This window comes from Epinephelus fuscoguttatus, linkage group LG13 (genome assembly GCF_011397635.1).
Source record: "Epinephelus fuscoguttatus linkage group LG13, E.fuscoguttatus.final_Chr_v1".
Classification (NCBI taxonomy): Eukaryota; Metazoa; Chordata; class Actinopteri; order Perciformes; family Serranidae; genus Epinephelus; species Epinephelus fuscoguttatus.
In genome coordinates, this window is record NC_064764.1 from 459,983 (window position 1) to 486,502 (window position 26,520).

General features: G+C 41.7%; 1 protein-coding gene across 2 annotated transcripts in view; it reads left to right on the top strand.

Moving 5' to 3' along the window:
- rrp1 (ribosomal RNA processing 1) overlaps positions 1–26,520 on the top strand; it is a 74,512-nt gene that overhangs the window by 29,768 nt on the left and 18,224 nt on the right. For both annotated transcript variants that reach the window (XR_007450799.1, XM_049594835.1), the window contains exons 10-12: positions 3,656–3,753; positions 18,700–18,719; positions 18,831–18,974. Coding sequence is in view for 1 of the 2 variants with exons in the window: in XM_049594835.1 (XP_049450792.1) it covers positions 3,656–3,753; positions 18,700–18,719; positions 18,831–18,974 (262 nt within the window). In the remaining variant the exon portion in view is untranslated. The remainder of the gene's footprint in view (positions 1–3,655; positions 3,754–18,699; positions 18,720–18,830; positions 18,975–26,520) is intronic.

A 26,520-nucleotide genomic window follows, 5' to 3' on the forward strand; every position in this document is an offset into this window, starting at 1 on the left:
ACATGGGAGTGAATGAGAAAGAAATCGGCGCTCCCTTCACTTTGGAGCCACTCAGCAAAAATGTGTACGTGTGAGAGATTCCATGTCAAAATATCTGTGAGCAGGACAAATTTCAAAGATGGTCAGGCCATTTTGTGACATGTCACCTTATGAAGCCCATAAAATCCAAACCGTTCGAGTAATGAAAAAGTTATACAGAAGATCTGATTAGCACAAGTTGATCTGTCATCCCTGCAAGTTTGAAGCCGATACGATAAATGGTGTAGGAGGAGATGTTTTTTTAAGAAGAGCAGTTTTGAGGCAAAATCTTACTTTGAAAGGGCAAATAGCTCACTTCCTGTTGGATTTAGGTCAGGGGTGTCAGCGCGTGATTTGTAGGTCTTGATGAGACGAACACGGCAGTTTTGGTTTCATGTTTCTACGACGTTCCTACGGGCCGTAGCAGCCATTTTTGTGTGCCTAGGTGGTGCTAGAGAGCCCATTTTGGCACTTTAGGGGTTATTTTCATGATTTTCTATAATAAACGCTACAAAAACAATAGGGTCCAAAAACAATAGGGTCCTCGCCCTTCAGCCGAGGTTAATTTATTTGCTAACATTAACCCCAGAAAACATGAGCGAACATTCAGACCGGTTCATCACAAGACCGGCTGTACGTTTTATGAACGAGCAACACAGGGTTAAATGAGCTAAATTGGTGATTTTGGCCGCTGCCTTGGTTAGTGTGTGTGTGTGTGTGTGTGTGTGTGTGTGTGTGCGCGCGCGCGCGCATGGGGGTCGTCCCTGCAAAGTAAACATTGCAGCGATGAAGTTAATGTTTACTGACAGTTACTTATATCTTGTCTTTTCACTTTATTAAGATCAGATTCTGCAGGTAAAATTACAATAATAAGGTGACTTGACTTGGACTTGACTTGACCTATTACAGGACTTGACTTGACATAACCTGTGACGTGACTTGACTTGACTTGCCCAAGAAAAAATGACTTGGTTATACTTGATTATAAGTCACATTCCCTGCATCCACATGATCTAGAATAGATTATCAGTGTGTTTTCTGGCCAGATTCCCTTGCGGTTTGTAGTGCAAGAATCACTGATAGTGATACCAATGCGACAATTTTTATTATTAAAAGAGGTGAATTTTGTTTTGTAGTGGGTCATGATTATGAGTTGAATAATCTCAATGGGATAGTTTGGATATTTTGAAGTGGTGTTGTATGGTGTTGCAATGTACTGCTGTGGAGGGGTCAGCAACAAAACGTATTTTATTGATTTAAAAAACCCTTAACAAAAAATGTATATCGATTTAAGGGCACACTGTATTGAGAGTATTTTTAATACTTAACCTTTATGTCAAACAGCGATTTTAGTTGGGACTGAAGCCGTTACATTGCTCTTTTCAAAGTCGGATTCCAATGATTTAAAAACTATAATTCAGTTATCACTAAACACGGGAGCTGCTGGTCTACTGCTGCCTGTATCAGTTGTATCAGTGTTTTTTTTGTGTTACTATGTGACTTTCACCAAAGTCATTAAATAACACTAACGATCTGATCAAGCAAATGGTAGACAAGCAGCTGCTGTGCCAAAATTACTCTTTTTGTCAATGGAGTCTGGTGGCTTTGATGAAAGCAGAGTCAGTTCAATTCAGTTTTATTTATAAAGCCCAACATCACAAATCACAACTTGCCTCAGAGGGCTTTACAGCATACGCCATCGCTCTGTCCTTGGACCCTCACACTTACTCTGTTATAGATGTTTTTAGGTGGCTGAAATACATTTTGTTGCTGACCCCTCCACAGCAGTACATTGTTTAGCTTCCATGTCGGACACCAGCCTGCTTCTCCAAACTGAGGGCATAACAACTGACATCCACTGTATGTAATATACTGACTATGGATAAGTACTTCTTACAACCCCACTTTAAAAATCAGAACTCCCATTAAATAACAGTAATGATGACCAATGATGACCAATTACAGTATGAAAATGAACATTAACCAATGCTGAAGATGTGATTTCACTAAAATATGCTATATACCTGGATATTCCTGTCTGAGCCTCTGTGAACAGACTCAGCCCATGAACTCTGTCTCTGTTAGAGGTGTGGATGTTGATGCATTTCCCTCCTCCATCACTGCTATTCTAGTAGTCAGAGTTGGACGTACTTTCCACGCTGACCATCCATGGACAGCAGTCAGGCAGACGTACACCCCGTTCTGTTCATTGTACAACTCAAAAGTAGTGGAGAAGTTAAGAGAACATGTGTTGTTTACACAGACAGTTAATGGATACAGCATAAAGGCGAGAAACGAATCCCTTTTTTGGTATTGAGAGATTCTAGGAGTGATCTTCAAAATGAAAACGTGGTACTGAGAGTATCAACATTTTGGTATATATCCACCCACCCCTGTGCTGCACATTTTCTGAGGCTTATTATAGTTTGTAGATTTAGATTGCCTCCATCCAGAGTTACATTGGCAGTATAAACACAATGTTGGTAAGACTTGAAAGATGTTTAGAAAGGAACATTTTGTTGCCTTCTTTTGTTATGGTAAGTAACACAATGCTGTGGCTGAACATACCATCAGATAAAACTAGCCCCTCCTCTCAGTAACACATCTATTAAAAACATCAAGCTGACAAAATGTTCATTCTAAAGGCTGAATGTAATCTGCAAACTGATCATTTGAACAGACTGAATATTGCTGCTCGAAGGGAAGAAAATCAGTGTGTATGTTGCAGCAATGCAAAGTGTTCTATTTAAACTTGCACTGATTAATCGGCAGTGCTTGGGACGATTTTCATGTGATCAGCCATGACCTGCGACTGGCCGGTCAGTCTAAAATATGCCGATTTAAAACGCCGGTCAGATTCCCGCCGTGCCGCATGATTGACATTGTGTAACATCAGCAACGCACATGTGCAGCTCACGGCTTGTGAGGAAGTGGAACATGGGAGGCTTCTCACCTTAATCATTCACCCACACACATCAAAAGAGAGATGGAGAAATTTCCACAGGAGATTTTTTTATTTTTTTATTTTTTCAAGAAATAACCCACAAATGCTATACACCAAGAATTATTATTTTATTTCTGTGTTTTTATTTATGTATGCCTTTTTTATTTAATTATTTTAATACTCTCCCTGAAGTATATTTGAGCAAAAAGGAAAATGTTTCTTAACCTGTGTCACTGTTTTTGTTTGTTTGAGATGATTATTGAAAAGCTGGTTGTATCTTGGTTGAAATGCTCTAATAAAGGAAAGATAGAAAATATTGCAATATCTTGTGTGCTATAATGTGGTTTGAAAAAAATCGGAATGGCCTGTCCAAACACTATGCAAATCGGAAATTGGGATCGGCCCAAAAAATTGTAATTGGTGCAAGTCTAGATCTATCTATAAAATGGGCAAAAGCTTTGAGGGAACTGCCTGAAAGTGAGCAGCTGAATAAGAATTGATTACTATGTCATTTGTTTTCTGGTTCAGACTTCTGTTCTGTATTGAATCAGTTTCCTACTGAAGAACTTCATATTCAAATAATCTGAACAATTAAATTTGATTTTTTAGTCATCAGGTTGACAGATGATGGACATTTTAAATGGTGACAAATTGTGAGTTTGGTTTTAAATGAGGGTTTTGTTTGTTTTGCAGTTTGACTATGCAGCCCTGGTAGACAAGCTGTTTGAGTTAGCCAGTCGGAGCAGCACACCCAGCCACAACAGAAAGAGACTCTACAAAATCATCAAAGTGTGAGTCGATGCTCAAAAACTATATAGTGTGTGTGTGCGTGCGTGCGTGTGCGCATGTTGCTGAGAGAATAATAAGTGATAATGATAATTAATGAAAGAATACAGCCACAAGGCTCGGGCGGTATCACTGTATTAAGGTATACCAGGGTATTAAGAAATCCTGATGGTATGTTTTTCAATACTGTCAAAAACAGGCACTCTCTACTGGTGGAATAGGCAGCTGCGCTGACAGACACAGTGACTCAGATTTGTGGGGGTGGGAATAACATTACAGGAGTGTAAACAGCAGGTCAGCAACAGCAGAGAGAGCAGGAAAAAAACATATTTCACATCTAACAAGGTAGGTCATATACTGTATACCTTGGTGAAATTTCAGATATGACAAAATTTTTTACTGCCCAAGCCCATCCAATATTGAAAAGCAATGAAAACAGCATTGTAAAACTTGGCATACTTGGTATTTCCTGTGTGTATTTTTTGCAGTGCTCATTTGGGCAAAAACTAATTAAGACAAGCAAAAGTGTCGGATATAATTTACCTTTGTGAGCTATATTTTTGCCTTGTTAAATTAAAGAAGAGTTTTGGTTTTGGTACAGCTTGGGTCTTAGTTTTGCAGCTTTTCTGTTGGGTACCTTGACATTCTCACTTTGCTGTTCCCAGCAGTCTTTTTGACTTATTTGAGTAGAAAAAACGTAATAACTATGGCTCTTTTCTTAACAAGTGTCCCAGTGAAAGGGGATTTATGGTTGTGCGGAGACCCTACGCACGTTGCCTATGCCGTTGTGAGCATCTTTACTTCTGCGGTGGTGTGTTTGTGTCACTCTGCAGTTACACCTCCAAAACACTAGTTGGCGGCAGAGGTTTCTGTTAAGTGCTGTTAAGTTTAGTTGATTCAAACACACCCAAAACACACATTAAATATGGCTTAATAGAGACAGTTTGAAAAACAATTACACCAACTGGCTTCACTATAACTCGCAGCATTCACAGACAAACACTTGTGTTAATCCGGACACATTTTCCCCCCAAATACAACATGCTGATGTTATTAGCACACGCCTATGGCATTTTACATTATAGAAATTGGCCTAGCAACTAGCGATCTTTTCCTCTTCTCATATAAAATCAGGGACAACAGCAGCATTTAACAAAGGTAACGGCACACAGTTTGGCTCCATAACAACTCAAAAGGTTCACTGGCAAAACAACTGTCCTGCACAAAACACATTTTTTTAAACAAATACAACATGCTAACGTTATTAACACAAGCCTATGGCAGTTTACATTGTATTGATTAGCCTAGCGGCCAGAGATCTTACCCTCTTCTCATATGAAACCTGGATAAATCCCAAAGTATAAATCCCTGAAGGATAAATCACACACAAGACTTAGAATGCTATTTTAGTTTAGGCCTTACTGCCGTCACAATTTTATGTTTCTTATCTGTGAACTAAAAGTAAATACAAGCTCCGTTTCTTCTGAGGGAAAGGGTGTCAGTATACAGCGACAGACAGGAGGTCTGCGTCACTGTGATCATAGTTACAAATCTGGGGAGGTGCACGTTAGGCTATAACATAGGTAACCTATGTGTCGATTCAACGCAGAACTATAAATTACATGTCAGTCATGGTAAATGGTCTAGTCATCCGACCACTCAAAGCACTTTTTACACTACGAGTCCCATTCACACACACATTCGTACACTGGTGGCCTACACTGGCTGCGTTCCGCCTGCGCTGACAGTAGACCTGGTTTCAGCTGGCGAGCTTTTAGCGCACCTTCGGCGAAGCCTTTTGGCACGAAACTGTAACTGCGCCAAGCTGGATCTGTCGACACCTCCCCCTGCTGCGCGGCCACACCCATCTCAGCACACCTCGGTCTGCCAAACTACCAAACTGAGCTTGCCTCGGGTTGTGTTTGCAAGAGAGTCTATCATCAGTTGCCCTCCCTTTAGTGGTTTGGGGCTACGGAGCAAGGGTCTGGGCCTCTGGGCTGTTCCAGGCCCAGCCGGAAAGAGATGTGAGCTGTTCAGCAGCTGGAGCAAGAGAGGGATCTGTTGGAAGGGAACAGACCTTCTACAGGCCTGTGACATCACAGAGTCACATGTCAGTGTAAAAGTCCTGTCCAATCAAGTTGTGAGACTTCTGTCTCACTGAGGTGTGAGGTGAGACCTTCTGGAGATGCGTGTCAAATAGCTGTCTTTGTTTGGAGAGCAAAGAGCATGCAGAGAAGGAAGCCTTTAAATCTCCAGTTTAGATTTTACCAAATGACAAATAATCATATGTGGTCCCGTGAATCCCAACAGCACTGTAATATTAAGTCCCTCTATTGCCAAAAATGACCTTGCGTACTCTTGACATTGCTTGTTTTCTCAACATTTCGAGATTCTCTAGCTGGCTTGACTTCATCCTTAAACAGCTCTGTTGGTCATGTGGTATTGTTGTTGGCGACAGAGACCCGGGTATGCTCCCCGGCCAAGGCAAAGTTTTCAAGAAATGTATTGTACTATTCAGTGCTTCAAGCGAGCATTCCAGTGTAGTCTAAGCTATGCAGCGTTCGCAGTCACATTCACACCCGCAATTTCTGAAGAAATTGCATTTTCTAGTTACTGATAATACTGTTGCTACTGTTGTGATTATGACTGTTAAATACATATTGTAACATACTGTTATATTAAGTCCCTCTATGGCCAAAAATGACCTCTAGCACTCTGGACATTGCTTGTTTTATCGACATTTCTACTCTTACGAATAATTCGCACTGTCTGCGTGAGCTGGAGGCCGAAACGGCGAGAGCCCGAGGTCCGACCGAACGCTGCTCACAGCTTTAATTTTCTTTTGTTTTTCAACAAAGAGAAAGAAATTGAAAATAATGCACATAAGAAGAATACATAATAGACCTTTTCAAAGCAGACACTTTGACATGTCATAGTAGGAAAGCACAGTTGTATTTGATAGCATTAATGATAGCTGCATTCCCTGTAGGGGAGGTCCTGGTATTTTGCATGCTGGCTCACTGGGGCAGCTTGCTGGCACACTCAATGTAACTGAGCCTGTGTTCATGTTTTTAGTTTCACCTGTGCTTTTCTTGCTATGTTCTCCTAAGCTACCAGTACACTGCTTCTATCTCATCTTTCTCCCATACAGGAAAGTTGATGCTATGTTATTTATTACATTTCAGTCTGTGATCTGCAGGCTGTACTTTGGTCCATGTCCATTGTTCTCTCTTCTCTCTCATATCAGATATCAGGACTTGAACACAGTGATGATAACACTGTCAAAAAATGTAGATAATGGCTTCAGACTCACCAAAGTAATGACTCAAGTCTTGGAACACAGTGATATGGATACAACAAAATCCCACATGGAGAGAAATACAGCAGTCAGACAATCAGACAGGTTGCAAACCAGCAAGCAGTTTCTCCAGATTATCTGACTGTTTGTGAGTTAGTTTTTAACCTGTGGTATAATGGATGTTTGGGTTGACAGATTGACCAGTTGTAGAACAGTTACCCAAAGTTTCAGTTTCACATTTGTATGTGTGCATTATTTCATACCCATTATTTTCTAACAAGAGAAAGCCCAGCTGCACCCCCAGCTCAAATGCTTCAACTTAAAAATCAAATGCAGTCATTAGGTGTCTTTTGCAGCAGTGAAGTGTTTGAGTCAGTGCTATTCCATGAGGATTTTTGTTGATATAGTTTTATAGGGCAAGAAGAAATCTGCAATGTTATAGCTGTCAGAGATTAAAAAGAATGACCACAGCACCTGGTTTGTGTTCTTGCTGCCCTTTAACTCTTAGAGCTCTGCTGCCCAGTACTCAGTATTTAGTAAGCGCAGTGTTGTGGATGGCCGTTTAACCCTTTCAGCTGCTGTGCTGGTTCTCCCCATCAATTATTAGGGCCCAAGCACCAAGCGGTGCGAGGACCCTATTGAAATGCAAGGAATTCTTCTTCTTCTGATTCTTTTGATTCTGATTCTGACAAATGAATTGCCTTTTTGGGGGGCTTAACATACTCAAAAACTCATGAAACTTTGCAGATGTATCAGAACTGGTGAAAAATTTGATATTTTAAGGGTCTCATGCTTGGCTTTCAAAAAATCACTCAGTAGCGCCACCTACAAAATTTCAACGAAACAGTCCCCGAAGCTGGTTTAACTCAGGAGTATGACACTTGGTAGGCATGTCTAACACTCCAAAAAGTACAAAAAAAGCCTCTTGGAGGCATGCTCTAAACCCACAAGGAAGTTGGCCATTTTGAAATTACTGTGCAATTGTGGTGCATTTTTGCCCATTTCCAGGGGGCCTAAATTAAAGAACTAGTCCAAGAGATTTCATCTGATCGACTTCACCCCAAGATGTTGAAGAAGGAAAGTTATTTGAATTTTGAGTTTTCGTCAGTCCGTGTGACCGTGGGATGGCGTCAAACTTACAGGACTTGACACGAATCAGCAAGTAGTTTATAACTCTGGCTTACATTAACCAATCTTCCCCAGACTTCACAGGATTGATGACAGTCCTGCCCTGAATACATCTACATATTAATAATTAGTGATAGATATAGTGCCACCTACTGACAACAGGAAATGTTATGTTTTAGACTTTGATGAATATCTCCTACAAAGTTGACCACATCCACCTCAAACTTGGTCAAAAAAGCCATAAGACCTTGATGATGCTTTATTGTGGAAACTGTGAGTTTTCGTCAGAGGGCGTGGCCATGGCCTGGCGGTGAATTTTGATGTTTTGCCATGATGATAAACGTTGCTGTGACTTCACTCCACTTGGGCATATCTTTCCAAAAACTTCACACATATGATGACAGTCCAGCCCTGAAAACATCTACAGAGGAATTTTGAATCACCGTAATAGCACCACCTACTGGCAACAGAAAGTCACTTAGTTCATTCTTTGATGTCCGTCTTCTAGCACCTCAAAACTGCTGATAAAAGTCCTAAGACCTTGATGATACTTAAAAATGAAGCTCCTGAGTTTTCATCAAACGCTGTCACTGTGGCACCGCCTCATTCGCCATAAAACACAAAGTTGTTTTTAAGGGGCAATGGATGCTTGAAAACTCACCAAACGTGTCACACACATAAGAGTTCCCAATTTCTGTTGTCTGATGTGATTTTTGTGCTTTGATGTGCCAAGATGGCTCAACAGCGTCCCCTAGAAAATTTCAATGAAGCAGCCCCCAAAGCTGATTTGACCTGCATGTATGAAACTTGGTAGGCATCTGTAACACTCTAAGACGTACAAAAAGCCTCTAGGAGCCATGCTCCAAACCCAACAGGAAGTCCGCCATTTTGAATTTACTTGTGCCACTTTTGTGCATTTTTGCCCATTTCTAGGGCTTGTAAATTAATGAACTTGACCTAGAGATTTCATCCAATCGACTTAAGACCTTGGTCTGTCCCACCCCAAGACCTTGAAGAAGAAAAGTTATTCGAAGCTTGAGTTTTCGTCAAACCGTGTCACCGTGGCAAGGCGTTTTAACTGCAATGTGTCGCCATAAACGGGAAGTGGTTTGTAACTCCAGCATACGTGGTCCAATCTTCCCCGAACTTCACAGGATTGATGACAGTCCCATCCCTAATCCTAACCCTATGTCAATCTTTAGTGAAGAACACAGCGCCACCTAGCGACGACAGGAAATTCATCTTTTCAGACACGAATTGCTTGATTTACCTGAAATTTACATGCTGTGGTCTATATTTCATGTATAGGAACATAACATATTCTTAGTGCCTTCTCCAACTCCCTTTAGTGGGAAGAGGAAGTGGTACAAAATGTAAAATAGTCATTCCAGGAGCGAATGAGGGACTTTGACATGAACTGACGCATCAGCCGGCATCCTGCCAGCACCCCCGAGTTGCACAGAGGTGTGAGGGCCCGTTCATTGTGGCTTGCAGGTGTGTTTTAATTAGTGTTTTAAAAATTGCAGTGGAAGTGGATTCTTTAATATGTAGCGGGAGGCTGTTCCATAAGTAAGGTGCACGGTAGGAGAAGGCCCTGCAACCAATTGATTTTTTATTTACAGAGGGAATGACCAGAAGGTGAGAGTTCAAAGAGCGCAGGGGACGAGGCGGAATATAGGGTGTGAGTAATTCAGATAGGTAGGATGGGGCCAGACATGTAATGCCTTGTAAGTTAAAAGAAGGATCTTAAAATCAGCTCTGGCCTGGACAGGCAACCAGTGCAGAGATGCTAAGACAGGAGTTATGACTGTATTTACTGGTTCTGGTCAAAATTCTAGCGGCAGTGTTCTGCACAAGTTGAAGACTACGAGTAGCAGATGCAGGGAGGCCAGAGAAAAGAACATTACAGTAGTCTAATCTAGAAGACACAAGAGCATGGAGGATGATATCAGCATTGCAACAAGACAAAACAGGGCGGATTTTAGCAATGTTACGGAGATGAAAAAAGGTTTATTTGGTGATCTCCCTGATATGAGGCTGAAAAGATAAAGTATGGTCAAAGATGACTCCCAAGTTTCTTATGCACAAACTCTCCGTGATCATACATCCATCAACATTACAACAAAACTTTAGAGACAACTGCTTGTAATTACAGGGCTTGATCACCACTAGGTCAGTCTTGGCAGCGTTTAACATGAGAAGGTTCTGACTCATCCAGAGTTTAATTTTACATACACATGCTTTTAGATTATGGGTCTGAGAGGGGTCATCAGGCTGTAGTGACATGTACAGCTGGATGTCATCCGCATAGCACTGATATTTGATGCCACATTCTGAGATGATCCTTCCTAGAAGAAGCAAAAAATACAAAACTAAAGAGGGCCAAGGACAGAACCTTGGGGCACACCAGAGCTCACACTGCAGCATTCAGAGAAAGAATTATTGAAGTTAACACATTGGGTTCTGTCGGATAAATAAGAGTGGAACCATGAAAGTGCCGACCCATGGACTCCTACGCAGTGCTTTAGCCTATGTAAGAGGATAGTGTGATCTACGGTGTCAAATGCCGCACTTAAATCAAGCATTAAAAGTATGGAAGCAGACCCAGTATCTGCTGTGATCAGCAGATCATTAACAACTCTGGTCAGGGCAGTTTCGGTGGAATGATAGGATCAGAAGCCAGATCAAAATTTATCAAAAAGATTATTAGTGGCAAGATGAATAGTCAGGTGATTGGCAACAATTCTCTCGAGTGTTTTAGATGAAAAAGGAAGAGTGGAGACAGGTCGATAGTTGACCAGTGGGTCAGAGTTGGGTTTTTTGAGGAGCGGTTTAATGATTGCAGATTTATATGCAAATGGAACAGACCCCTCGGATAGAGACATGTTGAAGATGGTGCATGTAGGACCATTTAAGATGTGAAAGAGTTCTTAAAGAGGGCAGATGGGATAGAGTCTGATGTGCTCGTAGTGGGCTTAGAGGCTGCTACCAGTGAGGCTAAGGCCTCAGAGGAGATTGGTTCAAACTGTGAAAGACATCAGTTATTTCATTTCAATTTTATTTATACAGCCCAATATCACAAATCACAATTTGCCTCACAGGGCTTTACAGCATACAACATCCCTCTGTCCTTATGACCCTCGCAGCGGATAAGGAAAAACTCCCCCCAAAAAAAACCCTTTAACGGGGAAAAAAACGGTAGAAACCTCAGGAAGAGCAACTGAGGAGGGATCCCTCTTCCAGGACGGACAGACGTGCAATAGATGTCGTACAGAACAGATCAGCATAATAAATTAACAGTAATCCGTATAACACAATGAGACAGAGAGAGAGAGAGAGAGAGAGAGAGAGAGATGCAGGTAATGACAGTAGCTTACAACAACATAATTGAAAGTAATAATATTATAGTTATAGTTCTGGCTACTGTGGTACAATATGTTGAAAGTATGTATTAATATCTGGCAGTATACATGTGTGACAATAGTCGTGTATAATAACAGTAGAAGTATGGCTAATGACTAATGATGGCAGCAGCAGCAGGAGGCATCTGGCAGGACCACGGCAGCAGCACAACCACACACGTCACGCTGTCCAGGCACCGCTGCGATATGAGTTAATCTGAGAGACAGTGGAGCACAAAGGCTCCGGAGAAGAAGCCGAGTTAGTGACATCCAGAATGGCCGAGTTAGCAAGATGCAGTAATAGAATACCAGAGAGAGAGAGAGAGAGAGAGAGGGAGGAAGAAGAAGAAGAGGAGGTGCCCGGTGTATTATAGGGGGGTCCTCCAGCAGACTAGGCCTAAGTCAGCCTAACTAGGGGCTGGTACAGGGCAAGCCTGAGCCAGCCCTAACTATAAGCTTTATCAAAGAGGAAAGTCTTAAGTCTAGTCTTAAATGTGGAGACGGTGTCTGCCTCCCGGACCGTAACAGGAAGATGATTCCACAGGAGAGGAGCCTGATGGCTAAAGGCTCTGGCTCCTGATCTACTTTTGGAGACTTTAGGGACCACGAGTAACCCTGCGTTCTCAGAGCGCAGTGTTCTGGTGGGATAATAAGGCACTATGAGCTCTCTAAGATATGACGGAGCTTGACCATTTAGAACTTTATAAGTTAACAGTAGGATTTTAAATTCAATTCTGGATTTTACAGGGAGCCAGTGCAGAGAAGCTAAAACAGGAGAAATATGATCTCGTTTCTTAGTTCCTGTTAGTACACGTGCTGCTGCATTCTGAATTAGCTGGAGAGTTTTTAAGGACTTACTAGAGCTACCTGATAACAGAGAGTTACAGTAATCCAGCCTAGAGGTAACAAAAGCGTGGACCAATTTTTCTGCATCTTTTTGGGTCAGGATAGGCCTAATTTTCGCAATATTACGCAGATGAAAAAATGTAGTCCGTGAGGTTTGTTTTAAATGAGACTTAAAAGACAAATCTTGATCAAATATTACTCCGAGGTTTCTTACGGTAGTGCTAGAGGCCAGAGCAATGCCATCAAGAGAAACTATGTCATCAGATAAAGAGTCTCGAGAGAGTTGTTTGGGGCCAAGAACAATAACTTCAGTTTTGTCTGAATTTAACATCAGGAAATTGGTGCTCATCCAAGTTTTTATGTCCTTAAGGCAATTATGGAGTTTAGTTAATTGATTACTTTCTTCTGGCTTCATCGATAAATACAACTGAGTATCATCCGCATAACAATGGAAATTTATAGAGTGATTTCTAATGATGTTACCTAAAGGAAGCATATATAGAGTAAATAGGATTGGTCCGAGCACAGAACCTTGCTGAACTCCAAAACAAACTTTGGTACGTAAGGCGATTCATTATGAACGTGAACAAACTGAAAACGATCAGATAAATAAGATTTAAACCAGCTTAGTGCAGAACCTTTTAGGCCAATTAAGTCATCCAGTCTCTGCAGTAGAATTTGATGGTCAATTGTGTCAAACGCCGCACTAAGATCTAATAAAACAAGTACAGAGACAAGTCCTTTGTCCGAAGCAATCAGAAGGTCATTTGTAATTTTTACTAGTGCAGTCTCAGTGCTATGATGCACTCTAAATCCTGACTGAAATTCCTCAAATAAATTATTATCATGGAGAAAATCACACAGCTGGTCTGCAACTACTTTCTCAAGGATCTTTGACATAAAGGGAAGATTAGATATTGGTCTATAGTTGGCTAACACCTCTGGATCCAGGGTGGGCTTTTTTAGTAGAGGTTTAATTACAGCTACCTTAAAAGATTGTGGTACATAGCCTGTTAATAAGGATAGATTGATCATATCTAATATATGAGTGTTAACTAAAGGAAAGACCTCCTTAAGTAGCCTAGTTGGGATGGGGTCTAAGAGACACGTTGATGATTTGGATGAAGAAATCACTACAGTCAATTCTTGAAGAGAAATTGGGGAGAAGCAATCTAAATATATATTAGGTTTTACAGCTGTGTTTGAGGTTAGATAGGTACTATCTGAGGACAGGAGGTCATGAATTTTGCCTCTAATAGTTAGAATTTTGTCATTAAAAAAGCTCATAAAATCATTACTGCTAAGGGCTAAAGGAATACAAGGCTCAATAGAGCTTTGACTCTCAGTCAGCCTGGCTACAGTGCTGAAAAGAAACCTGGGGTTGTTCTTATTGTCTTCTATTAATGCTGAGTAATAGTTTGCTCTGGCATTGCGGAGGCCCCTCTTATAAGTTTTGAGACTGTCTGTCCAGATTAAACAAGATTCTTCCAGTTTGGTTAATCGCCAATTCCTTTCAAACTTTCGCGATATTTGTTTTAACTTACGGGTTTGAGAGTTATACCAAGGAGTGAATTTTCTTTGCTTTTTTAACTTCTTTTTAAGAGGAGCTACAGAGTCAAGTGTTGTTACTTGGCGAGCCTATGGCGCTATCGACAAAATGATCAAAGTCGATACTGGAAACCTCTGTTACTGAGGGACTTGGTATTGAATTTAATGACGGAGTAATCTTTTCCTTAAATTTTGCGACAGCACTATCTGATAAACATCTAGTATAGTAACTGTTGCTGAGTGGCGTGTGATCGAGTAAAAAGAAATCAAAAGTAATCAGATAATGATCCGATAGCGAGGGATTCTGTGGAAAGACTTTTAGGTTATCAATTTCAATTCCATACGTCAGAACTAGATTGAGGGTATGGTTAAAACAATGAGTGGGTTCATGTACACCCTGACTGAAGCCAATGGAGTCTAATAATGAGATAAATCAGATAAAGTTATTATTGTAGGTGATTTTAATATTCATGTCGACGTTGATAATGACTCCCTGGCTACCGCGTTTAAGAACTAAACTGGATAAAAAGGAGCACGGTACGCTATAACAAATAAAAGTGGCTGCGAGGTTTTCCAGGTCGGATGTAAAAGACTAAGAACAAGGCTTTCAAATGAATTATAATCTAGTTTAGGTTTAGGGCTGATTAACAGACTAGAGTTAAAAATGGCTGCAACTCCCTCTCGGCCGCTGCCTCGAGGAATGGGTATTATTATGACTGGGAGGAGTGGATTCATTTAGACTGACATATTCATCTTGACACAGCCAGGTTTCAGTGAGACTGAGTAAATCAATATGATTATCTGATATTAATTCGTTTACTAACACTGCTTTAGACGATAGAGACCTGATATATAACAGTCCGCATTTAATTCTCCTGTTTTGTCTTTCTGTCACAGAAGAGGTTTTAATTTTTATGAGGTTGTTATGCACAACTCCTCTTTGTTTAATTTTAGATTTAAATAATTTAGGTGGTCGGGGGACAGACACCGTTTGTATAAAACTATGAAAACTATGGCTGCGTAACTGAACTAGAAGCTCAGAGAAGCGTGTCGGACTGCGTCTCCGAGTCCTGGTCTCAACTCTGGGTTGTCAGGGATTTAAATTACTAATAAAGTTTGCCAGGTTTCTAGAAATGAGAGCAGCTCCATCCAAAGTGGGATGAATGCCGTCTCTCCTCATAAGACCAGGTTTTCCCCAGAAAGTTTGCCAATTATTAACGAAACCCACATCGTTTGCTGGACACCACCTGGACAGCCAGCGATTAAATGATGACATGCGGCTAAACATGTCATCAGATTTGGGAGGGGTCCAGAGAAAACTACGGAGTCCAACATCATTTTTGCATATTCACACACCGAGGCAATATTAATTTTAGTGACCTCCGATTGGCGTAACCGGGTGTCATTGCCGCCGACGTGAATAACAATCTTACTGAATCTACGTTTAGCTTTAGCCAGCAGTTTTAAATTAGATTCAATGTCGCCCGCTCTGGCCCCAGGGATACATTTGACTATGGTCGCTGGTGTTGCTAACTTCACGTTCCTCAGAATAGAGCTGCCAATAACCAGAGTTTTATCCTCAGCGGGTGTGTCGCTGAGTGGGGAAAAGCGGTTGGAAACGTGAACAGGCTGGTGGTGAGCCGTGGGCTTCGCTTCGAGCTGTGCTTCTGGCGAACTGTAACCCAACCTCCCGGCTGAGCGGAGTTACCGGAGGACAGTTAGCAGAGGCTAAGGCTATGCTATGTGGCTCCGCACCGGCTACAGGGGCTCGCTAACTACCGCAGCTACTGAATGGTTTTCCATGGTGCGGAGCCGCGCTTCTAATTCACTAAGCCTCGCCTCCAACGCAGCAAATAAGCTACACTTATTACAATTACCACTGTCGCTAAAGGAGGCAGAGGCATAACTGAACATTTGGCACACCGAGCAAGAGAGAGCAGAGGGAGAAGCCATCACTAACTGTAAAGCTAATGTAGCTACCAAGGCTGGTAACGTGCAAACAACAGCTAAGAGATTAGCGAGAAAGTCGTAGAAAGGAGGAGAGCTATAACGTTAAGTGCTTAAACAGAACCAGTGTGGGTTAAGATTTGAAGTAGACGTTAAAGCAACGTTAAAGCAACTGAAGTGAGAAAGCAGGCTAGTAGAATCCACCAGAGCAGTACAGAGACGCTGTCACAGAAACACCGGAAATGACACAACTCGCTTACTGCAATACGTCAGCACGTACCATACCGTATGCCCTACGGTTCTAAAAGTTACTTCCGTTACTTTTAGAACGCTGGTCCTTCAGCTCCGAAACAGCAACGGCTGTCATTTGATTCTAATAACGGAGATAATGTTAAACCTATCAGTCTGAAAGAAGCCGCGGAGCTTGTGGCTCGCTATGTGGTCAGAGAAATGCTGCCGTTGAGAGTCTAAATAGGTGGAGTAGGACTAGCTGACAGACATATTTCAGACTCAGGACTTGCATTATGCCTGATACACGCTACACGCTGGTACTCACCAATTATCCCTGGTCGTCTTGCACGGCGTGTGTGATGTCATCGGGTTATTCTTGTCCTATTTTATTACTTTTACTATTATTTGAGTCACTGTGTCTCTTCATGTGCCAGCCGACATGTTGTTGTAGTCACCTAAAAGCATCAGCAGATGGCAGGAGCTACATTTGAAGCGCCAAAAGTAAACTATCAAGCTACTGTATCTTCCACAGGAAGTTCTGACAAATGTTTCAGAATAAAAGTCTATTTAGAAAATGGAGGGATTCTCTCAGCCGAGGTTATAAGGGGCTTTTAATTTGAAACAAGTGTTGAGTTTGAAATGACGGTGCAATATGTTAACTTTACAAAGACAACGGAGCCGATAAAAAGTAAATATATAAACACACAGAGGGATTAATAAATAACGGACCATCTATAATGTAGTTTGTTTCAAATGAAGCTTGGAGCCTCTGCAGTTTTGGTGAGCAAAAGCCCCGCTGCTATTTGTTAATGTTATTACTTTATGTCCGACCGTGAGGATGTACCATTGTTTGCTAGCTTGATGCAGACAGTAACGTTAACTCAGCGGCTTGACAAAGTGCCTCTGCTGTTTCACACCATCATTTCCCCCTTTTACTCTGTGTGGTAACATCCCTAGAGGAAATATTAAAAACGTTTGGGTGTGGGTCTGGGTCAGCTTAGCTGGGTCAGGGTCAGCTTAGCCACGGTATTAAACAGGACCCGTTGATTATTCTTATAATTGAAAAAATAAGCCCCCCTAGCAGTAGAAAGTGCACGTTTATAACATTTAAAACCGTAGGACCAGGCAAGGTGAGAGGATTCGGATTTAGTAGCACGCCACCTGTGTTCAAATCTGCGACAAGTCCGATTTAACGAGCGAGTGTGGTCTGAGAACCAGGGCACAGATTTAGTTCGCATGCCTTTACTGGTTTTAAGAGGGGCGAAAGACTCAAGTGTTTCTAGCATTGCACTATTTATGTTATCAGTGAGGCAGTTGAGAGACACGCTCATTTAGGAAGCTGATTCAAGTTTATCAGGCAGACGGTCAGCTAAAAGGGACTTAACATGGTCATTTATATGGCGAAAGGAGCGGGGGTTAGGCTCAGAGCATACACTCAGCACACAGGATACAATATTAAAAAAGATATAGAAATGGTCAGAGACAGGGACCTGCAATATGGATGAAATCCCAACAGTGACGCCTTTTGTAAAAACAAGATCCAATGTATTACCACTATTGTGGGTGGCATTTTTGACATCAAATCGAAACTAGAAAAGATCCAGAAATTCAGTTGCTTTGGAATCAGAACTGTCATTAATATGGAAGTTCAGATCGCCCAGGAGGACTGTTGTCATATTTAGTCAAAGCAATTGATAGGAGCTCAGAAAATTCAAATAAGAAATTGGGGTTATGCCTAGATGGTCTATAAATAACCAATGCCAAAACATGTTGGTGGGTTCCAATAACCATGGCCAGGTACTCAAAAGATGAGACAGTACCAAATGAGCAGACAGTACATAAAAATGAGTTAGAATAGATGACTGCAAGACCACCCCCTGATCGGTCTTGCCTAGCAGAAAATAAAAAGCTATAGTCGGGGGGGACGCCTCAGTAAGAACTACATTGGCAGTGGAAGACAGCCAGCACTCAGTGAGGAAGAAGAAATGCAAACCATATTTAGTAATAATGTTATTAATATAAAAGGTCTTGTTAGAGAAAGACCTTATATTTAGTAGTGCACAATTGAGGTTGGCAGGAGGATGAGCCAGGGGGACATGATTACCTCTGAGAGTGCTGACATTAACCAGATAAGGAGAAGAACCAGAAGGTTTAGCAGACAGTGAACATCGATTATGCACAGGCCTATTGTATACAGAATCTGAATCTCACCCTGAGTTACTGTTGTTTTTTACAAAGTAAAGAAATGAGAGAGCATTTAGTTCTTACTGAATATTTGAAGGCAAACTGTTTTTTGTCATATCCTCAAGAATATCATTTTGGCAAAAATGCCCTGAAATTTCGTGATATTATTTTAGGGCCATATCGTTAACCCCTAACCTTTACACCTAAATAATGCTTGATTTTTTTTATTTATTTATTTTTAATTTGGTTGTGTCTTGGTTAAATTCTGCCTTACTGTGCTATTTCTTTTGCACCATGAATGATCTCTGCTTGAATTCAAATTAATGAATTTCTTTTCTTCTCTCCCCTTGTTTTGTGTTTAATGGCAGACTGCGTGACCTGAATGAAGGTAGGCGCTGAGGATCACACCTTCTTTCTTGATATTTATGAAAACAGAATTATTGTTTTTTGATCTTTGACCTCATCCTGTCTCACCCTGTTATCCTGGATTTCCTCTCAGGCATCTTTCCTCAGGATGAGTATCCAGAGGAGGTCTCGACAGATGAGGATGATGAAATGTTCGGCAGCAGAAAGAGGATGAAGAGAGTTGGAGGTCAGATGGAGGAGGATGATGAGGGGGCGCCAGCAGCCAAGAAAAGCAAAGGTATCTCAATATACCTTGAAAAAACAAAATCTACCTTGAAAATACAAAATCCAAAACAAAATCCAAAAACACCATGCTCACTGGCCAGCCAGTGAGCATGTTTTTAATGTTCATCATGAACTAGCCATTTAATAAAGGCCTTTTAACTTTTCCATCAGAGAAGAGTTGCCTTGGATTTTGTTTTTTCAAGATGTACTGCACTTCCTGACCAAAGAGCACCTTCCTGGATACCATGATAGTGCAACCCACATGAGCGCTTCATCTGCTCTTCAAGTATCTCAGTATACCTTTGGTGCATAAACCTCCTGCCTATGCAACATTATTCAATCTGCTGTGGAATTTTTGGAGCTCTGAAAACCGACAGGGGTAGTAAAGGTTATCAGACAAGTTTAAAAAACAAAACAAAACAAAAACTTCAATACACTAATAAATAATATCGTTTGGTGAATGATTCTGATGGAGTATATAAAGAAATATAAACTGTTATACCAGTTCTTACGTCCAATTAGAGTCCAAAAAGTTTTGTTTTTTTCCCTCTCTAAAACCAACCAGTTGATAAAGTACACAGAAACAGCTCCTTAGTTTTCATATTTTGTCAGCACACCACATTTCTGTTTTCCTCTCCACATTTCCAGCTGACCTTCTGCTTATGCTAATGAGATGAAAATGTTCATGTACGTCCAGGGTGGCAGTGTGTGAGTAACATCAATGGTAAAATAAAGAGGACTTTGTGACTAGCTAGCTTACCTGAAAACACATGGGGCTATGCTATGCTGGATGCAGTTTTGGCTTATTGCAGTGGTATTGCTGGTTATGCGTCCTGCTTTTCAGAACCCGAATGGAAGAATTTTTCTGTCTTATATACACCTCCTAACCGATTCCAGCCATTCCGTTCTTTCTGCGCATGCTCGTTTCCTTGCCCTTCTGGCACGATGACGTGTATAGCGCGCATAGCAACGGGCTGAGATAGAGGAGTCGGACTTGTTGCACTCACCGGTTTCCATACGCCAAAGCACAGTCTTCTATCTCCCTTCCTCGACCTTCTACCTCCCTTCTCCTCCTCAACAGACGAAGCATTAGCAGAACAAGGTTGTTGTCGTACTGCTGCTTCAAGAATGTAAGCCAAACAAGCCCGAAAAAAACACTAAGAACGGCGTCGTCAAGCATCTTGTTATCTGGAGCGAGGACTACAGTGTTTTCTTCCAGTAAACGTAAACATGTAACATCCGCCCCACCCCCTATCCAATCAGAAACCTTCCCTGCCCCAAACCATGCACAGACCCGGATAAAGGCGATTAAACTGATCTCCTGTGTAAACCCTCATTCGGAATGAATATTTCCCATGTAAACGACCTGGAAAAAGTTTAATTCCGAATGATTTCATTCAGATTTATTTCATTCTGAATGAGAAGCCATCATGTAACCGCACCCACAGTAAACTCACTATGGATATGCACCCTAGGATTTTACCTGGTGCTACATTAGCAGACGCACACAGACACAAACACTTAAAGGAATCATGGTGTTCATGTGTGTCTTTTAATGACAGCAGTCAGTATAACAACGGAACAATTATTTGAACTGTGCATTGAAGTAAACATCAGAACATTTCTTCTTCACCACCCTGGGAGCGTTTAAAAAAAACAGATATTTTTGTCTGCTTTTCAGGTGGTTGACACGACATATTTTCTGACGCGGGCTTTCCTGACTCTATTCCATTTTGATTCAAGGGGTCTCTATCGATTCGACTGGAGATTTTTCAGTTACAATACCAATTTTTGCCAGTATGTGAAAGAGATTGTCAGAGACCTAATAGTGTAACATTTACAAGGAATTATTTTTTTAAAAAGAATAAATTCACATCAGGAATAAAACTTTAGGTTACTTGCATAAACCCGGTTCCCTAGGTAGCATTAGTTTCGTGTCTGACATTGGGAACACCTACAGCGTGACCTCATCAGAAGCTCCTATTGCATTCTGCCAGCCAGTATTGACTGGAATCAAGTACGTCAGTGTCAGGGAGGATGGAGACCCTCCCCCTATAAAAGGGCCTGACACTATGCTGCCAGTTATTTAAAAAAAAAACAAAAAAAAAACGCTCACCTCTTCCTCGCTATGAATGAGCAAGGAGGGTTGTCACCCATGCTACTCAGAGAACCGGCGTTACACAAGTAACGTAAAGTTCTCTTTCATAGCATTCGTTTTGTGTCTCACGTTGGGAAATCCTGACTCCCGGATTGTTGGGCAGATGTTAATGGTAGGGATGGGTACCAAAACTCGGTACTTTTTGTACTTGGTACCGATTCACGTCGGTACTACAGAGTACCGATTCACTTAAAATGAAATGGTGCCACATTTCGATACCTAAGGTGGAGTCGAGAGCGCATGACTCGCACCTCAGACTCAGCAACAATGGCGACAAAAACAATGTGCAGACAAAAGTTAACGTGCAGCACTGTTCATAAATGTTTTCAATAAAATGTTGAAACTGAGAAGTTTAGACTATGGGCCCGAACGACGCATAGTGCCTCCAAATTCACACCCGTTCTTCTCTGTGGATTTTCTCTGCGACCGTGCATCAAAGCGAGAAGCCACGCATATCAGCGGAAACAGCAGAATTGTAGCTTTCCGACAAGGCCAAGCACTTGTCGGTAATCCAGTGTTTTCACAGCGAAAAATTACAATAAAATGATGTATAACAGAGCTTTCATACAGCTTTGCACACACATTACTCTTGGATGGATTACTCGCGAGCGCAGGCTCGCACAGAAATGCCACGCACATCACATGAATGCGCAGGATCACGCTATAAATACAGATCAATTGTCTACAAAATAAAAACTTGACAAATTTCTTTACAATCCATTATACAGATCTTGTTGTCAGTCACTTCATATAGTGAGGAATATTGTATCTTACCACGTCTTAGGCTTGCGTGTGTTTCTCCCTGTCTATCCACATTTGTAGTCCGGCTTTCAAGATGCAAATGTCTCCATATTGTCCAGTTGACACTCCATCAAACGTTGTATGACAAGACCAGCCACTTCACCTTAGCGCACCCAGACAACTGCAGCCTAATTATGCATGCTGACAGGGCCGTAGTCACCATATACACTGAGGGGGACACGTGCCCCCCACCAATGCCCAGAATGTCTCCCCAATATATAACTGAAACTGAAAAACAAATATTATCTTGGAGGACATCATTGCACTTGGTTGACTATTTTTCTATGATCTTAAATGTAAATATTGCATGTGTCTTTCAGATAAAACACATTTTTGACTTGTGAATGAGTCAGTGGAAGTTCTTGCAATAATGAAAAAATACTGGCAATCATGTCCGCCTGGCACAAACCACATGTTTTGGACAGCTGTGAAGTGACAGAATGTCCCAGCATCATGGTTCTTATATTGCCAAATTCCAGAGAGTCTCCCCTCTTCATATATGGTAGAATATGTCTTTTTCCAACTTGCTATGGTGAGATACATGTAAAAATGTAAGAATTTAGGCACACAGATTTGTTTTTTTCATTGATATAAAAATTAATATAAAATACAGGCACATAGAAGAACATGAAATAATGGCAAATCTGGTTAGCCCAGATTGTCCTGAAAAAAAAAAAGATATAGCATGTGTATGTAGCCTTTATAATGACTGTGATATGAGCTTAAAAATAAAGGCAGTAAAAATACCCCAAAAAGGCCTAGGGCCATCGGTTCAATTACGAACGGTACCCAACCCTAGTTAGTAGGGGGTCAACTGGCTTGAAACAAGCATTACTGAGGCTTAGCCACACTAAGCACCGAATGGGCTAATATAGGGGCTGTAACATCAAGCCTGAAGAGAAGCCCAGCTTGCTGCAGCGCAAATCTCATGAATGGAGATTCCTCTGAAAAGGGCCCACGAAGTGGTGAGACCCTTGGTAGAATGTGCACATAGCTCCTCTGGTGGCTGCAGTACCTTGGCGCTATAAGCTAAAGCAATAGCTCCAACAATCCAATGGGAGAGCCGCTGCCTTGAGATTGGCTTCCCCAAGCCGCTGTTTGCCCAAGACACATAAAGCTGGTCACTTTTCCTACAGCTTTTTGTTCTGTCTATGTAGATGTTTAAGGCCCGCACAGTTCACAACATACCCACTTCTGCCCATCTGAGGAGAAAGATGGGGGATAGAAGGACACAAGGTCAACTGGAGAATGTGACCCCAATACCACAGGCATAAATGCTGGATTAGGTTGCAAGGTCACCCTTACATTCCCTTAGGAGAACTTCGTACATGCTTGGTGTACTGACAGAGCATGAATCTCATCCACTCGTTTAGCTGAAGCAAGAGACAGTAGCAAATTTGTCTTTAAAGGCACCATTTTCAAGTCCACCAGTTCCAGTGGTTCAAAAGGTAGGTCAGAGAGGGCATCCAACACCATGGGAAAGTCCCAGGATGCAGTTTGCAAACTGGCCAATATGGCAGGCAGAGAAAGCCGTCAATTAAACTTTGATGGTAGAGAAAACTTTTCCTTTATCTGTCATGTCTTGTAAGAAGAGATCCACAGACGGCCACCCGTAATGCTCCCAAATCAGACCCACTACACCTGGGTGAATTCTCCACTCCGCATAAAGGGGGTTTCCCCTGGACAAGAGATCTGCTCCACAGTTGAGTATCCCAGGCACATGAGTGGCCTTCAGGGACAGAAAGTGTTTGCTGCTCCAGACAGTGCGTCTCTGTGCCAGTGTGTAACTGAAGGGACCTCAGCCACCCTCTGTCTGTTGATATGAGCCACTACTGTGGTGCTGTCCATCCGGACTAACACATGATGGCCCCTCAGAAAAGGAAGGAAATTTTTTAGTTTATGTGGGATGACCGCATGTGAGGATCCCAGGTCCCATTTACCTTTCTCCCTTCGAACACGCCTCCCCAGCCCGATAGGGAGGCATCTGTTGTGACCACTTTCCTGCACAAAATAACCTTTATTGGCACTCCCTGAGTCAGGAAGCCTACGCTTCTCCATGAGATTAATGCTGCCCAGCAGGCCACAGTGACTCGCACGTTGCGAGAGCCATGACGGCATGGGTCTAGCCTGTGAGGAGCCACCCAATGCTGCATTCCCTTACTATGCAGGCATCCCATTGGGACTACCACCAGGGCTGAGGCCATCAGCCTCAACAATCTTGGGGAGCTCGATTGGCATTCGCCAGAGGACACCACCTCCACCATTGGTGCCCCATTGTCTTCACAGATGTGAGCAGGTTCACACTGAGCACATGTGAGAGCATGTTAACAGGTTAGAGCATTCACACTGCATCCGTTCTACGTGCTGCTCGAGTCATGCTGCTTTCACGAGCATGCTTGAAAATAGAAGAGACGCCGATTTTTTTTTGAGCGAGTTGCGAGCGAATGGTCACGGTATTCAACATAAAACACGAGTTTGCGTGTGTTGTGACCTCTCTTAGCCACCGTAGACATCTCCCCCGTGACCAAGTGAGACCTGACAGGCAAATGTTTCATATACTTACCGATTTGTAGTGCTAAATATAAATTCTCTACCTGTCCACCGTGGGCTTTGGGGTTTATTGGAGATTTGCAAACACGGTGCATTGCCACCACCAACTGTTCGGGTGTGGTTTGTATTTTGACAGGACAGCAGCGGCTGCTGCGCGATGCTTCTGTTCGGTTTTGGTGTGAATACATGCGTGCTGCCACTACGCTTGTGGATTGCTTGCGGTGTAAATGAAGCCTTAGAGTTGAAGTTAAAGTTCTAAACGGTTTTAATAAAGTAGTGAATTTAGAAATACACAAGTTCTGTTTTTTGATTTTTATCATGGTATTGAATGAGTATTGAGAATTGTGGAAATTCACTGGTATTGATATCAACTACTGAAATTCTGGTATCATGACAAGCCAACCTCCATGTCATAGCCAATGGTACCCTGATTGCTGTCAGGTACCACAATGAAATCATCAGAACAATTGTCAGAGCTTGCACTGGTGCAGTGGGCCCTGGGTTCCTCTTTGCCCGACCTCATGTGGCCAGAGTGTGCAGGCAGCTCCTGGATTATGAAAATAATGATGCCATTGGCTGGCCCTCTCACTCCCCTGACTTAAATCCAAATGAGTACCTATGTGATATTATCTATCCGTGCAGCCAATGCGCTAAGTACTGCCACAGTGTGTCCAGGAGCTCACTGATGCCCTAATCCAGGTCTTGGAGGAGAGCTCCTTGGACACCATCAGTCGAGTCATCAGGAACATGTCCAGATGTCGTCGGGAGTGCATACAGGCACGCGGGGGCCATAGTCTCTACTGAGTCACATTATGAGTTGCTGTGATAAAATTCACACAAATTTGATCAGCCTGTGATTTCAATGTTTTACTTTGTTTTTTGGTGGGATTTTGAATTCAGCCCTCAGTGGGTTGATGATTTTGGTTTCCACTCACCGTTGTTATGTAATTTTGTTCTCAACTAATTATTTAATGTACATCAGTAAAGATTTTTAACTTGAAGAATTCGTTGATCAAGATCTGATGTATGATTTAATTTTTTGAGAGATATAATTTTTTTTTTATATCTCATATGATGTGAGAAACAGCTGGCCCGCAGGTATTGTCAAGTTATTTAATCTGGCCCCCATTCAAAAATATGGTTACCCCTGCAATATGTGAAAAGAAAACATAAAAACTTCTCAGAATGAAACAGAAAGAGCATATGTCTCAAAACACTGAGCTATTAAATTTATACAGTAGCTATTTACATTTTTATGGATCATAGAAATGAAATTTCTTTTGGGTTATCGCAAATCGCAACCGTATATCTGATTGAGCTCATACTGGGTGGATGGTTTTTGGTGCTCTCTAAACTCAGCCCAACATGTGACATTTGCGTAGTGTTTTGCACACAGAATAAAGCTACATATATAGTCTGATGTTTTGTAAATTAATTTTTCAGATTTTGGATATCATTTAATTTTTAGATGTGTTTATATCAAACATGAATATAACCATTTAGTCTCATTAAGTGTGTCAGCAAGCTATTCCAGTAATCCAGCATGCAAAATATTAGGACCTCCCCTACATGGAATGGAGCTATCATTAATCCTATTGAATGCAACTGTGCTTTTCCCACTATGACACATCAAAATGTCAGCTCATCAGGTTGTCATCTGAGTTGGCTCACCTGGGCCCTTGAGCAGTAAACGCTGGCCCTATGCTCACTTTGACTCTCCCTTACTACAGCTGGCATCCAGCCTACATCATCTTCTTTTACTTTTGCACCTTCAAAACCGCCACAGCACACATAACAAACATGTACTGCTTTTATTACTGATAATGCTTATCTACCCACTCCTTTATTGTTTTTATGTTAACCTTAGTTTAATAAAGTGTTTTAAGAATAACATTACATAGACTCTCTTCTTGTCACAATCCCCAAGCCAGTGTGTTACAACTGATATTGTGTTCATGTCAGCTGATTGCTGTTTGAGAACGGTTGTTATCTTGACCTTACCAATCAGTGGTGAGTGATGACACCATCTAGTGTGTCATGTGGTAGACTG